The 16,246-nt window shown below is 39.2% G+C and overlaps 1 protein-coding gene across 6 annotated transcripts in view; it reads right to left on the minus strand.

Annotated features, from left to right (window-relative positions):
- The window catches only part of eml4 (EMAP like 4), a 233,205-nt gene that overhangs the window by 119,481 nt on the left and 97,478 nt on the right, over positions 1-16,246 (minus strand). The window contains exon 1 of one of the 6 annotated variants that reach the window (XM_062971575.1): positions 13,733-15,281. The exons of the other annotated variants lie outside the window; for them this stretch is intronic. Coding sequence (XP_062827645.1) covers positions 13,733-13,799 — 67 coding nt within the window. The 5' untranslated portion in view covers positions 13,800-15,281. Of the gene's footprint in view, positions 1-13,732; positions 15,282-16,246 lie in introns of those variants that run through there. 6 annotated transcript variants of the gene reach the window in all.

The following is a 16,246-nucleotide window of genomic DNA, read 5'->3' on the forward strand; positions in this document are numbered from 1 at the left end:
AGCCTCTACTTGTGTGATCCAAGTTAAAAAAAAAATTAAAGAAGGAACGTATTTCTTCAACTCTTTCCTAAATTTACTGTGCTCACTATCTATTCTGCAACATTTCAATTATCTCCATTACCAATGGAAGAAGCCTTGCTGATTTCAACAGAAATTATAAGTATACATCCCAACAAGGGCACCCACCATGTAAAAACTATTTTCTGATGTAAAACTAACTTATTGCTTATTGCATTTCAATGTGGGCTGTGGTGTTTAAAACTAATAAAATACTCCTATGTTGTCATGGTTTCCTGTGATGTGCACCCAATATATAAAAATCAATAGGTTCTAGGGGTTTCACATGGAAAGGCTTAAGCCAGAGACATTAACCCACACATTTCCCGGGAATCCTATTTAAAGAAGTTTCAGGAAAAGTCTAGCTGTAGACAATATACAGAAATGTTAAACAATCATGCAAGCTCCATGTTGATGACATCTACTGTAGTACAACTTCCTATTCAGATAAAATCTAGGAGTAGTCACTGAGTTTCTTGAATGAGTGCCTGAATTACATTATGGGTCGGATTAAGGCCAACAAGCAGATATTGAATCCTGACAAGACAAAGTGTTGATAGTATCCAGATCTCAAAGTGCTGAGGTGATGATTGCTATTTACTGTGGATAGGTTTACATTCTGGCTAAGACAATCACATTCGGATTTCTGGGTCCATAGGTGGTAGCAGGAGTCAAAAGCCTCAACTGATGCAAAATGCTACTTGTGGACTTTATCAAAATGTGCTATCATCCCTGCCTGTTCCCCACAACATGGTCCTATAATCCCTGCATTTTAGCCTTTTCTCTCTGGGTTTTTTTTAATGAGTTTGAGAAATGGGTCTATTCCTCCAGGACATGAACACAGTAAAAACATCAAGGCAGGGAAAAAGTAAGTACTTACTTAAATGCTCATCCTGTTTTTGTTGTGTACCTTGAAATCCAACGTTTGGTGACACTGATGTGAGCCTAACATGGCATTTCCTTGGCAAGATTTGTTCAGAAAAGCTTTGCCATTGCCTTCCTCTTGTAGAGTGTGAATTGCTCAAGATCACCTAGTGGGTTTCCATGGCTAAGTGGGGACGTGATCCCTGGTCTCCCAAAGTCTTAGTCTAACTCTCAAACCACTGCACCACTCATTGAGCTTGTAATACACAGATCCTAAAAGGCTGTAAAAAGTTCACCAATGGCCTATTCACACCATGCAATCATAGTGCTATTATTCTACTTTAATTGCCATGGATTCATTCTATGAAACCCTAAGACAGGAAATTTAGGGAAATATGTTTAGAATTATCAGCTAGAGTATTCTACTGGCCCAACTAAAGACTAAAGACTCTAACTTCTATAGGGTTGAACTCTCCAGCTAATGAGGAATAATAGTGCTATAATGGTTTAGTGTGAATGGATCCTAGCTGACTGATTTGTCTTATGGAGGTTGAAGAGGGATCAATGTCAAAGTGCTAATGGATACATTGAATGTCATGAGGAAACAAATGAAAGAAAATGGGGGGGGGGGGAAATCGTACAAAAGCAAATATAGTGGGCTCTTGAGGTTTGGCTGATAGGACAAAAACTGATGAGACTTAGATGACCTCTTGGAGATAGGATAGGAAAGGCTGTAACGTTGCTGGTGGGGCTTCAGCCTGGACCATCTTGAATACCAAATCAGTGATGGCCTTGAAGTCTGTTTTATTTTGAGGTCTAAAGCAGACAATTTGGTTGGAGAAAGCTGACATTGTCGGTGGGTGATGGTGGGCCCACAAGGTAGGTCTCAAGGTTTGGGGAGAGGACAAGACCCAATGAGAGCACGGACTTTGCCTTCTGACAGCAGTTCTACTATGGTCTCGAGCGATGGTCAAGAGTGGTTGGGCTGGTTGCAGGGAGGGCAGGGAGCATCAACATGAAGTCCCAGACGAGGTTGTCTGCTTCATTCTGGAGGAGAAAGAGGAGGGCGGGGGGGGGGGGGGGGGTCTGTTGAACCTTTCTCCTCTTGGCCGACTTGTTTTTGTGTCAGAAGTTGCCTCTACCAACTTTGCTGGTGTCAGGGGTATTGGGAGGGAGAGTGCACTGTCTTCTCTACTTGTGCCCCTGTAGTGTCCTCATGGGGTCGCTTAAAGGCAATCCTCAACTATGAAAGAGGGAGATGTGAAAGTGATCGACTGAGTCAATCATACCGAGGCCATGGACTTCAATGTCAAGGGAGGCCTGGCCCGTGTCAGGCAGCGCTGGGCGTCAGTGCTGAGACTTGTCTGTCTCAATTACTTAAATGCACGAGATGTCTTTGAAGTGGTAGAAATTTCAAAGGGGGCACCAAAGGTGCTGAAGCCAGAGGCACTGTGAAGGTTAAAGGCACAAAGGCCTGCTGACAGAGCAGAGCTTTCAGCCAGGACGCTCTATTCTTCCTGGCCTGAGCCATGAAGGCATGGCTACGGTGGCACAAGCCGACCACATGGCTCTCTCCAAAACAAAGAAGGCACTTGGCATGACCGTTGGTGTCCTGTATCTTCAACACACACTGGATACAGTGTTTGAAGTGAGTCATCAACATTATTCATGAGCGAAGTTCCAGGAAGAGCTGCTGTGGCAGTGGGAAAAAAGGAACTGGGGAGCATGGAGCCAGGGTGCCTTTTGTGCCCTGGGGAGGAGTGGGTGAGGTTACGCACAAACTTGAAATATCACAGCTTGGGAAGATTTCTGAACCTGCGCAGGCACAGTAAACTCCATATGTGTGCATTCACAGAGACCACAAAGAAGTGGTGTTGCCTCTGTTTGTTTCTTTTGGAGGAGGTGAGGTTCATCTGCACAGTCTTTTTGCCTTGGAAAAGTTTTATTCAGAACCTTTGACTAAGATCTGAATAAAACATACAACGTAAGCACAGCTGTACCAGAACGTCAGAAAAGTCCAGAATGTCTGCTCTCATTATTGCATGTAGAGTTCTAATTTAATCCCACATCATATTCTTGGTACATTTAAAGTCTTTTGCATGAATGTGCTTTTCATAAATGATGTTTTGCACATCATTTTTGTTTTGACTTTAAGGATGTCATACAAAGCTTTGTTTACATGGACTAACTGACCTCAGGTGAAAGCTAACCTATTCCAGGTGGAGAATAATTTCATGAACCATATTTACATTAAGACTAATGCAGTCACACTTGTTAAAATCCTCCTCTCCCAGGCCAACATAATTACTTTCCTTCCCTACTGCAACAGACTTCAAAGGCTAATTTCACTTTTGGCAAACTATTAAACATATCCAAGTCCAAAATACAGTAAGATCCTTGGAACTATGGAACCCAATTCCACAGTTTCTTATCCATGCCTTGGGGAAAATGGTCTTTCTAGGTATTTACGGGATTCTCCAGTATGATTCTATGGTATCCTAACTATCTAGGAATTTCTAGGTCCTCTAGTACAACTATGTGGCATGCTGGGACTGAAAGCTATTCATTTTAAGGGTGTTTAAAATTATCTGCAGTTTCTGATAACTGCAGTCTGTCTTAAAATGTATCCACCATGGATAGGAGGGGAGGGTCTTGTACATACCTATCAGATCTGCCAGTCAGTATGTACATAATAAGATGTATACCTCCAAAACATTTTTTAAGAAATAGGACCTGGGAAAATGTCCACTCCATTTGTTTCCAGTACTGTGTGCCTAAATCTAAAATGTGGAATACATTTTTTTCAATCCATAACTCCCACAGCAATGGTGTGTGGGAGATTCTGGATGTTGTAGCCCAAAAAAAGTAACTCTTTTGAGTTGTTTCTAAGTCTTTATATGCATCGATCCTGGAATGGGAAAGGGGTTGTCAACATCACTTCAAATTAGCTAGGAGGGGCTGAGCTTTCACTGAAATTATCTGGTTAACTCTGTGTCACCAAAACTCCTCCACAGCTGAGTCTTCTCAGGAATTATCAACCTGACATGTACTAAATGAACAATCAGTAAGACACATAAAGACGATTGTCAATGAGCTCTCAATAAAAGCTGCCTGCACTTACCTATGCACTTTTTCTTATGCACTTACTTGAGATTAAGCAACACTGAACATATAGAGGGCACTTAAACATACAAATGGTACTTGCAAAAATCTTCATATTTAAGGGTATTTGAATAATAACAGAAGAGAAAAGTAACTTGCCCTTCCTTTCAAAGTACTGCAAGCAGGGAAAATTAATAATCTTCCTGCCAATGTTCTTGAATCCCTGAAACCTTATACCAGACTTGATTATGATTGTAAATTGATTAAAGAAGCCCCCATATCAGTAGTCTGGTGAGGGCTAACAGAGGAGAGACAAAAATGATGGTTCTGCTTTAGAGGTAGAAAACTGTATTAGTTAGATTTATACTCTGGATGAATAAGATGCTGTCCCTCCACACATTTTCCCACTAACTTGCAAGGAATTCAGGATGTCTATGGCTACTAGGCAAAGCTCCTCAATATGTGGGTGAAATTAAAATGAAAAATTCTGAACTTGAGAAATAGCTTACTCTGCACAGTTGTCCCTCTATAACTTATCTGTGTTTATTCCCATCAAGCCAGGGCATTTTTAGAAAATAATTTGAGATGGACATTCAGATTCTAAATTATGGCAATAATCAGAACAATGAGATGTTGAAAAAGTTGTGTCAGGAAAGAGCAGGACAATCCCCTCCAGCAAATACTGAACACATGGTTCTGACCTATAACTTGAATTTGATTAAACTACGAGTAATTACTATCCTTAAAATTTCTTCAAACTTTCAACTTTCATTGTATCCTTGCCCAGGAAATCAAAGCTATGAGGCATAATTTGACTACCTAGTCATTACATATACAGTAGAGTTCCGCTTATCCGTCTTCCGCTAATCTGATACTCCATATTATCCGAGGACCTGGGTGCCCTCTCTCCCTCCCTCGCTCACCCTTCCCTCCCTCCCTGGCTTGCTCAGAAAAAAGAGGATTGCCAGGAGCAGCGGCGGGGATGGTCTGGAAGCCTCCCTTGGGAGCTGCACTGCCCCCAGCGCTTCTCCTGGCGATCCTTGTCTTCCTCTCCCTCGATAGGCAGTCTGCCGAGGGAGAAGGGGAGGTGGATCGCAGGGTGAAGTGATGGGGGCAGTGCAGCCCCCAAGCAGGTTTCCAGGCTGAACACGGAGCTTCTCCCAGCGATCCTCATCTTCCTCTTCCTCGATAGGCAGTCTGCCAAGGGAGAAGGGTAGGAGGATCACTGGGAGAAGCGATGGGGGCAGTGCAGCCCCCAAGCGGGTTTCCAGGCTGCTCCCGGCACTTCTCCCAGCGATCTCTCCCTCGATAGGTAGTCTGCCAAGGGAGAAGGGTAGGAGAATCGCTGGGAGAAGCGATGGGGGCAGTGCAGCCCCCAAGCGGGGCTTCCAGTCTGCTCCCGGCACTTTTCCCGGTGATCCTCGTCTTCCTCTCCCTCGATAGCCAGCCTGCTAAGGGAGAGGAGGACGAGGAGGAAGATGAGGAGGAGCCTTTCCCCCAGCAACAGGGGAAGAGGCTCCTTCTTCTGCCACCCTCCCTATTATGCAACAATTTTGCTTATCTAACATTCTGCCGGCCAGTTTAAGTCAGATAAGTGAGACTCTACTGTATATACAGAACCAGGATGATTTTTTATGTTACCACTGGGGTACAAACTGGAAGGATAGGTAGTTCATACAATTCTTTGGCACTAATTATACACAGAGAGCATAGACTTGCCAGTTCCTTGACTTGGCAAGACTTTTTGACAACAGAAACATGTTAGTGCCATAATAAATGTGTGCCTCTTTACAGTTTTGTGATAACAAGCCTATATGTGTAATTGTTTTGGATGTTTTTATTATACAAAATCCCTCCTTATTACTCATGTTCATTGTACACAGTTTCAGTTATATGCAATGAGCTTTGAATTCCACAGAATCACACTGGAGGCTCTAGCAATGCCTACAGAAATGTTCTCTCTAGGTCTCCAGCATGATTCTATAGTTAACTACAAAAGAACCAAGCTGCTGAACCTTGATTCTACTGTATGCTTCAGCTGGAAGCCCAAGAGATTATTCATTCAGGTAACAAAAATAAGGTTGCAGGTTATAACCAAAATCATATTACATGAAGGTGTGAGATAATTGGCCATTTACAGAGACATTGCCCAGGGGACGCCCGGATGTGTTACTTTCCTGTTGGGAGGCTCCTCTCATGTCCCCGCAAGCTAGAGCTGACAGACAGTAGCTCACCCCACCCTGCAGATTCAAACCAGCAACCTTCAGGTCAGAAACCCAACCTTCAAGCCAGTAGTACAGCTGACACAGCTGTTGTTGATTATGATGAAATTGTGTTATATTATATCCCACCCTCATTTCAGTCTGGGATTCAAGAAATTTACAACAGGTAAAAGAAAAACAGCTTAAAATTATACTTTATACAAAATTTACAAATATACAATTTAGCTATCCACAAAATTAAAACCAGTTAAAATCACAGCTATTTTAAAAACCAGTAAAATATAAATAGACAGTATATATCTACTTCTATTACTACTATGATATCATGTTGGAAGAAGATTTGGTGATAGAAGAAAAGATGTGGTTTTTCTCATCATCACTCTCTGAATTGCCTTCTTAATTTTAATTATTTAGATGAATTATTACTACCATTACAATGAAGTTTTGAGAGCACCAAATGATGAATGACAAATATCACCAACGCAATCATAGACTGCTGCTATAAAATGTTAACAAATCCTGTCTGGCTTATCTTTAGAAAAAAATGCATAAATAATGTGGGCTTCAAAAAAGAGTTTATCCAGAGGTTAAGAATAATGTGCAAAGGGGAATGTAAATCGTATGAAATGAATCTACTCATATTTTGCATATTATGGTTTTGAGTATTTTCCCAAAACTCCTTCCTTCATGATCATATTTGTTATATCCAGATTTTTATATATTATGTATTGATCTTTGACAACCAGGTTAGTATAGCAAAGGCTGCACCAAAGCTGAGAATTTATAATTCATTCTTTCATTCGTGCTTACTTTCATTCATTCACTGCGGTGAAGGGACTACAAGTTCCCCCAAACCCCCTGGTAGCAAAACATCTAACTGGGAGATTTTGGGAACTGAGTCCATTCCCAAATTGTGGGCCATACACATATACTAAAAGAATCTTGAATATATAATGTAATTGTTTTTTTCTGGTTTAATGCTTCTCAGTCAAACAATCACTTATTCAGTTTCACAGGCAGTGCTGACATAGTCTAGGTTATTCTGGGCACAGCTGGAAAAGGCAAGACATGCTCTGCGGTATCAGTTACCTGAAAAGAGAGACGCACATCAGAAGCGGGCAACATTCTGAGAGTATGTTGAATGTAAAATTTGGGACTTGATCCAAGCAAGCCTGGAGAAAAGACACTATCTTTCTATTTAGCAACATGATTTAAAGCACCCATTTAGAAAAACCACCCACTGCGTTGATGCACTTCCTCATTCATAATGAACAAAACAAAACAATGCAGTCGCATATGTGCACGTAGCTTTTAAATAATCTTTTAAGGAAAAACGAGTAAGCTGTTTCCCTTTGAGGAAATATGTATCATAGAATCATGGAGTCAGAACACATCACAAGAGGCATCCAGTCTAACCCCATTCTGCTAAAAGCATTTCTAAAAGATGGCCATTCAGCCTCTGCTTAAAAACCTCCAGAGAATGAGTCTCCGCCAAACTCTAGTAACAGAAGTATATTCTACTGTCGAAAAGATCTTACTTTCTGGAAGCGTGAAATATACTGAGGTTTATTAGAAGTTCCTCAAGTTTTTTGGTCACACTGGAGAGGATTCTGAGACTCACTGTTTAGAGAAGTAACCTTCCCAATGTTGGCATTCCTGATGACAGAGGGTTTGCTAGTACTTAATCTGTTATCTTTTCAATACAATGTAAAGACCTACTTATAGCTGGCCCTCCATGTCCATAGATTCTGCACCCATAGATCCAATCATACACAGCTTGAAAATAGTTTTAAAGAAACCCGCAAAAGTGTGTGTTTCCCATTAATATATTTTACAATGTCTATGTATACAATGAGACTTCAGCTTCCACAGATTTTCGTATCCACAGGGGGTCTTTGAACCAATCCCAGAAAATACAAGAAGGCTTCATATTTTAAACCTCAATCCTATCTGTGCTGTTTTATGCCATTTTTAAATTGCAAATTATTGATATCACTATTGTTTTGCAATGCACTTTCTCAATAAATTTCAAGGTTATCAGAGGAAAACATTTTGAAAGGTGCATATAAAGAAAAAAAACAAGAGATCATTTTTTAAAAAAAATAATGGGTTTATGGGATGGGGTGTGGAATATGTCACTTCAATCCAACAATCAGGACTAACCTGTTAAGGGGTTTCAGGGTTATTATGTAAAATAGCCCCCGCTTTCTTCAGGGTCTATGCAAATTGCTACATGCAGCATATACTCAATGACATTACCAATTTTCTATGGGTAACTGTTCTGCCACTACCTGTTTGATGCAATGGCTGTTTTTCTAAAAAAAAAAAATAATCCTCAAGTACTGTACTCTGAACATTGAGGAAGTGCAGTCTCAACTGCATCAATGCTGCTGTTTTTTCATTTAATATCAAATCAGAACAGGAACCTATTTTGAATAATTTTGGTTTTCAATATTAAATGCGTTCTCTGCTCCCTCCCTGAGGAGCTCATAGTGGTTTACATACAGTTCTCCAAAGCTGCTTACACACATTTCCCATTCAAGCAGCTTCCAGGGACAGGCACTGTTTTGCACAGGAGAACAGTACATCCTGAGCCTCCCTGTGATAAATCCAGATCTTTTAAGGCACCAAACCAGCTCACAAAATAGTTCTCAGAACCCTGCAGTAACTAGCAATAATGTACGGGTTGTTTGTAGTTCATTCATTTCCTCAATTAACAAATCAACTTCACATCTGGTTATGAATGAACAGTCAGCCTTCATATTTGTGTAGTAATAATAATAATAATAATAATAATAATAATAACAATAGTATTTTATTTCTTACCTGCCTCACCTCATGGCACGAGGCAAGGCACAGCACACTCAAAAACACATAATCATAAAAACATTAAATAAAATAAATATATTAAAACATATTATCTAAAATATGCATATTAAAAAAACAGAACAAAATACAGTAGACACAGGTTGTGACTTTGAAATTCATAGTTTAAAATTGACTGGGTAGGACTCCTGGAAGACATTGGTCTTCAGTTGTCTCTTGAATCCCAACAGCTGATTTAGCTGTTAAATCTCTTCTGGCAGGTCATTCCACAGTCTTGGGGTGGCCAACGAAAAGGTTCTCTAGATGACGGATGCCAGTCAGGTTCTGGCAGTTTGGAGTAGACTCCCCCCAGAGAACCTAAGTGTACAAGCAGATTGTATGGAAGAAAGCGATCTGTAGGTAACCTGGACCCAAACTTTAACTTTGATTACATTTATGGATTTAATTAACATGATCTCTTTAGGAATCTCTAGGTCTTCCAAAGTGACTCTATGCTCAACTTCTGTGAGAAGGTGACCACAGAGCAACACTATAGAGTCCTAGACAAGTATGCTTTCAAATAAAAAGTAGCATTTAAAAAAAATTCCAGCTCCGATTTTCATGGGGGTTTTATGCCCTTAACCCTCCAAGAAAGTGGAGAGTCTACTGTAGTTTAACACAGAATGCCATCTCTTTAATAACAATATTTTAGTTAGTTTTTATGGTTATGTAGTCTTGCGGAACTGTGGAAGAAGAATATGTAGTGGTTCATATGCTACATTTTATTCTGCCTCACAATGAGTTGTAGAAATTGAAATTACAAGAAGGTAGAGAAAAAGAAAGTGTGTTTTGTACCACAGGACAGAAACCAGTAGAATTTAGTTTTGCTATTTTTAAATGGAACATTCAAAATTATAATTTTATTACATTTTCTATATCTTTATGAATGATAAAAAAAATTAAAAAGTGAAAACATAACAGCAAACAAATCTCTTGTGAGCCTTGAGACAGTAACTAATTACTTCTTTCAAGTGACACTGTAAATTCTACTAATTCAATTGTGTGGTTTTTTTGGTGTCATTTCTGAGGAATCAGCTTTAGTACCATCACTGTTTTAAGCCTCAACAGGAAGCATGAGGTTAACAGTCACATCATTATCATACAGTGCAAAAGCTTTATAATGTTAGGAGAGAATCTGGTCACATTTCTCCCTTCCTAACAAACAGTAAAAAAGTTAACTTTATAACACTAATAAAAGTTGCACTATGAACGACCGTACAGTGCTCTTTCAGCCTAATGGCACCAGTGTAACATGCTATTTCTTTTAATTCAAATACAGATGGAGAATCCCTCATCTGGGATTCCGAAATCCAAAATAGTCCACATGGGTGACCGAGATAGTAACACTTCGTTTTCTGATTGTTTAAGGTGCATGAACTTTATTTCATGCTCATTTTTTTTTTAAAAAACCCTATTGTATATTACCTTCAGGCTGTGTATGAATTGTATATGAAACATGAAATTAATTTCATGTTAAGACTTGGGTCCAATCTCCAAGATATCTCATTATGCACATGCATGCAAATACAGGAATTTCAATTTTAAAAAAAATGAAATCTAAATCACTTCTGGTCCCAAGCATTTCAGATAAGGGATACTCAACCCGTAGAGGCATCCTTCTCTTAAGAAATTTACTGGCTCTTAGGATGCCCAACACTGACCAACAAGCTTTGAAAGTGTTTTTTTCCCCCCAATCGTTCACCTGAGCTGTGGACAGACTGTTATTTCCATTATCCTTACATCTTTGGAATGGTTTTGATACTATGCTGACATGCAGCCATTAGAAAAAAAACTGTTCTCGCATAATTATTTGCAATATGCTTAAAGAGATGGAATGTATCTTTCTCTATCTAGTTTCAATTGTAAACTTATATTCAAAAGTAAAGACTGAGTTATGACTGGATTTACAACAATTGTGATACTAACTGGACTATATTACTTTGGTTAGCTCCATCACACTAAACAAGCTAAACCAAAGAAATCTGTTTTTGTTAAACTGCAACAGAACAGTTCAAGAAATTATATGAACACCTAGTTAAATTTTGGCAATTGAAATGGCCCCAGTCCACGAATCTGGGTCATGTGATTTTAATATTTATATTAGGTGTTTTTAATTTTATGTCTTCATATCTAAATGTTTTTATCTTATGTTTAATGGTCTTATTGATTTTATGTATAATTATATGTTTTTTGTTTAGATTTTTGGTTTTATATTTATGTTAGGCATTGAATTTTGCCATTATTATGTTATAAACCGTTTTGAGTCCCCCTTTCCCCTGGGATGAGAAAAGTGGTATATAAATACAGCAAGTAAATAAATAAATAATAAATAAACTGACTGGAGAGAAAAAATCAAAATTAGTTAGAAGGCCAAATTGAAATAAGAATTCTTTTTACAGTGATCCAAAAAGCCATGAGCAGTCATTCGTGGGTCCAACGTGAATGAGCATTAAACCCTGGGAAGAGATTTAAATGTTTTGCATTCGCCTAGGCTTTCACAATCTGAAAAAGATAAGCAAAGCGTTGATTGTGTTAAGAACATATTTCCCTCCCAATATTTCAGATTTTGTTTAAAAAAAACTTGCAATCATATTAGGAAAGTTCTAATTATTTCACTTCTATTACTGCATTATGGCCGATTCCTAGTTCTAATCAATTCAACCCCTGAAGCCGTTTTATTTCAGAACTCAAACTGGACAAAGCTGTGAAAAAGTCAGCAGGAACATTAAAAGGTGATAGAATAAATAAGAAAAGGTACTTCAGACACTGAGGGACGAAAACTGGGAGCAATTCTGCTGTTTATTTGGAAGCATGGGTATTTACACGGGACCGTATAGTGTCACATGGCATGTGATGTTGAAATGCCACATTCAGCTTCAGACAATCATTTTCCCCAAACTGCTCCACTTTTTATGGGGCTGGTGTTTTTAAACAATGAATAATTCTTCTAAAAGTTGTCATCAAATTCCAAAAATGCAACTCAGACAGTGTACTAGTAGAATTGGAACTACCCAAAGATAACACTCAAGAGAAATAATAAGAATTTAGGATCCTGCCCCCTCCACCCTGGTAATTCCTTTGCTGCCATATTTTTATTGAATCCAAAGAAACTGCATCTAGAATAATTCTTAAACACCACATTTCTCCCTCTTAAACTTCCAGCTTGTTCTCTCACTGTATCCCTTCTCAAGTGAGTTTCAGCACCACCCTTTTCAATTCTGTGCTATGCTACTCTTAATATATTAAGTTTTCAAGCAGATACCAAACACTACCTGTGGAATGTGTAATAAAGCAATGTTTTTTCCTTCCAACAAAAGCAAGTGTGGAAAGATAACTTTCTCCAGTGTATGAAGCAGTTTCTCTTTTAACATTTTATATCTGTCTGCAGAAGTCATTTTCTCTCCATCTTAAAGCTCTAACTTATCCATTCATACATTTGTGCATTGATTCCCCAAGTCATCTGGGTAAATCAGTGAAATGTAAAAGCGCTCTCTTATCTCTGGCTGTTCTTTTAGGATCAAATTGAATTTGCATCTCAAATCTCCTTGCATTCTGACTCTATGAATGTGCATATGGATATACCTTCATGTATGCAAGAACCAGCGTAGCGTAATGGTTTGCACATTGGATGATGACTCTGGAAACTACAGTTTGAACCCCCTTTATGCCATAGAAACCTACTGGATAACCCTGGACAAGTCACACACTCTCAGCCTCAGGGGAAAGCAAGGGCAAGCCCTCCCTGAATAAATCTCACCAAGAAAAATCTGATGATAGGGTCACCTTGGGGTCGACGTAAATTGCAAACAACCTAGAGGCACACAACAACAATGTCAAAATGCTTTCATGAAGAAAGAAGTCTTTAATTAGTTTTTCATATATATACACAGATGAAATCTCTTGTGAAAATGTATATAAACTTAGCCATGGCAAGATACTTCGCTAATTGCTGGTTAACAATGAAGAGAAAGCCAGGAATGTATTGGTCTAGAGACCATCACATGCTGTGCCGAAATAAAAATCACGCTGTACACGGTCAAGACTGCAGTACACATAATGAGTTATTGCGCATAGATGTTTTACAATACAATTTCCTGAGGGGCCCCTATGCAATTCTCGAGGGGCTTAACTTTTTACTAAAATGACTTCTGTCTAAGCTTCTTATGTAAAAATCAACATCATGTTTAGATTCACGGGGTTGTCTTTCTTCCCCCAGATCCACCACAATAGTTCTTTTTATCCTTAATATGCCATGTTTTAATTTTTCTCAATGGAAGAGCAGCATGCTACATGAGGAGCCATGCAGAATGAGATTGTGTATGGTCTCTGCTTTCCAGTGTGTGTGTGCATGAGAGGCTTTAACTGGTAAAAAATAATTTCCTTTAAGGCTCCTCTTCCTAACTAATCCATGAAAAAGACCAAATTCCAAGGCTGATTTTCCTTCTTAAATAGATATGCATTTGTTGGAGGAGTTGTGCAAAGATTCAAAGATTAGTTTTTAAACTAGCAGAAGCACAATGGAGGAAGCGGAAACCTTTTCCCATTGGGGTTACTACAAAATTGGAGGGATTATACTGGCATGCTCCATCATCAACAACAACAAAAGGGAAGCTATACTTTACCAGCGCAGAAGTTCAAAAGTGCTGAGGAATTGCACGCCGAGGCAAGACAAGGCAAGGCTTCTTCCATTCTTGCCACCTATGTTAGGAGAGCTGCAAGCCAGTTCTGTCTATGTTTCCTGCTGCCTTCCCAGAGCTTCACAGCAATCCCCAGCTCTCCAAATCAGAAAACATATTTTGAATTCTAAGGAAATCCTGCCAGTCCAGATGGCCCACCAACAAAAGCACTTATACGCAGCAGAAGTAAGAAGTTCTTGCAAATAAGCTTTCCTCCTTCTGAACCCTGGAACTGTACTCAGAAGAAGAGCTTCTGCCTTTGGCTGTGTGTGAGAGAGCGGGAGAGGCAGAGGGGGGAGTGGGATACATGGGGGGAAAGAGAAATCTGAGACTGCTCTAAGGAGTGGCTAAATCCTAGACGTCATAAATACACTAATAAAGGCACTTACTAGCACAGAGGCTGCACAGTGATCTGTCATACAGTACAACTTTGGAATTAAAGGGCTTACCAAGTGCAACAAGTTTGCATTTTGCTTTCTTTTTCATAGAAGGGGGGGAACTTAAGACATCTGAAAGAGTTTTATGAACAGGCACACCAAATCAGCAAGAATGCAACCGCTTCAATATAATCCAGATCCTCTTTTTGTTTAAATAAATAAAAACCACACACACACACACACACACACACATGCTAAATACCACAAGGAACATCAAAGTTGATGGATTCTTCACAGACCAAATTATTGTCACAATTTCCTTGGGAAAGTTTGCACAAAACAAGGACAAAAGTAATAGCAAGTGGCATCAGTAAAAAGAACTTGTTCTTCTGTTTGTTATGCGTTAAAGCAAAGTAAGTCACATAATTCATCATTTGACGTAAGATAATATAGTGTTCTGCAACATTGGGGGGAAGAATAGATGAAAAGTAAATAAAAGTGAAATAAGAAAAGAAGGAATAAGATGCTCAAATAAAAGCCTGTGATGCATCTAGAAGAAATTGCTCAAAACTGGTGCTCTCCATGTGATGAATTCAACTCATTGTTTTGCAGACGGTATGGCTAAGGGCACTAGGCTGGGGAAGGCTAAGCTAAAATATCAAAAAGGCTGCCATCTGCCTGCCAGAAGAAGGGAGGAGAGAGTAAACCTACAACAAAGATTAACGTATGTAACAAACAATTGTTATTCATCTGTGTATCCAGCAACTGTGGCACTGTTATCCGATACAAGCAAAACATTATAGCTGAGAACATGTTCAGCGTAGTGCCCAATTATGCAAGTACAATTATGCCACAGCGCTGGAAGAGCCCTGTACTCTCCCATTGTATAATAGCTGATCCAACTATCCACTCATAGCTAAAGATCACACTTCTTAGGCAGCAATTCTAGGTTTGCACAATAGCTTACATTGCCATCACAGGGCTCATGCAATCTGAATAGGACACTATCCTTGTGCAACTTCCAGAATAGTGGAAACTGCTCCCACAATGGCATAAAGTGATGACAGTATTCCAGTCAAAGCACTTAAACATTAAATGTGTAGATATTGTCACTTTAAATCCAGCATGGATGGATCAAATATTACAACTGAATGCAATATTCCCAAATTCATTCTCCTTATTTGATCACCAGGAAATATACTGAATAGATTCTAGTAGATACCAGTCACATTCTTTTAGCTTATACCACCTCACACACATTGTTATTGTTGCTTCCACTATTTCAATACTATTCGCTATACCTAACAACATCTCAAAATGTTATCAAGAGGATAGAATCACTCCATGCACAACTTGGGCATCTTGGGAGGAAGGTCACAGCGCAGATAAGATTGCATTAGAAAGCTATAGATCTTGGACTGTGACATTTTGAAATACTGATCACAGAGAAAGGCACAGCATCTCGGGGGCGGGGTTGTGCAGCCCTCTTCAGATTATCATTTCATTATATGTGTAAGAACTCATATTACAAATGCACTCCAGTTCATTTAATATGATCATGCTTTTGTCTGACTTGCAAAATTGAGCAAAGCCAGAGGAAAGCTAATGAATGCAACATGTGTTCACTTCTCTTGGTAGCCGTGTCTAAAGCCAACTGGCAGAACGATCAGAGCAAGATAAATGTCAAAACAAAGCAATCTTACCGTGTGGATTGCTCCCTGCCCCCAACTTCTCTTTAATACGTTATCCATAATTTACATCTCTCTGATCATACAGTCTTAAACATATCAGGTTTATTTATTATTAATTTACTGCAAAGAGAAAGGAACTGTATGGTGAAAGTGGGAGGGGGAGGAGAAAAAGTACAATGGAAGCAAACCTGATGTGATTACATTTCATTTTGTAAGATACACCACTTTTGAGGTTTTTATGGGGGGAGGGACCAATGCTGTTGTATTTTGGACATATGAAAAGACATAACTCACTAGAAAAGATAATAATGCTTGGAAAGGTAGAAGGCAATAGGAAAATGGATACACTCAATCAAGGAAGCCCTGAATCTGCAAGGGTTGATGATAATAAG

The sequence above is a fragment of the Anolis carolinensis genome, chromosome 1 (genome assembly GCF_035594765.1).
Source record: "Anolis carolinensis isolate JA03-04 chromosome 1, rAnoCar3.1.pri, whole genome shotgun sequence".
Classification (NCBI taxonomy): Eukaryota; Metazoa; Chordata; class Lepidosauria; order Squamata; family Dactyloidae; genus Anolis; species Anolis carolinensis.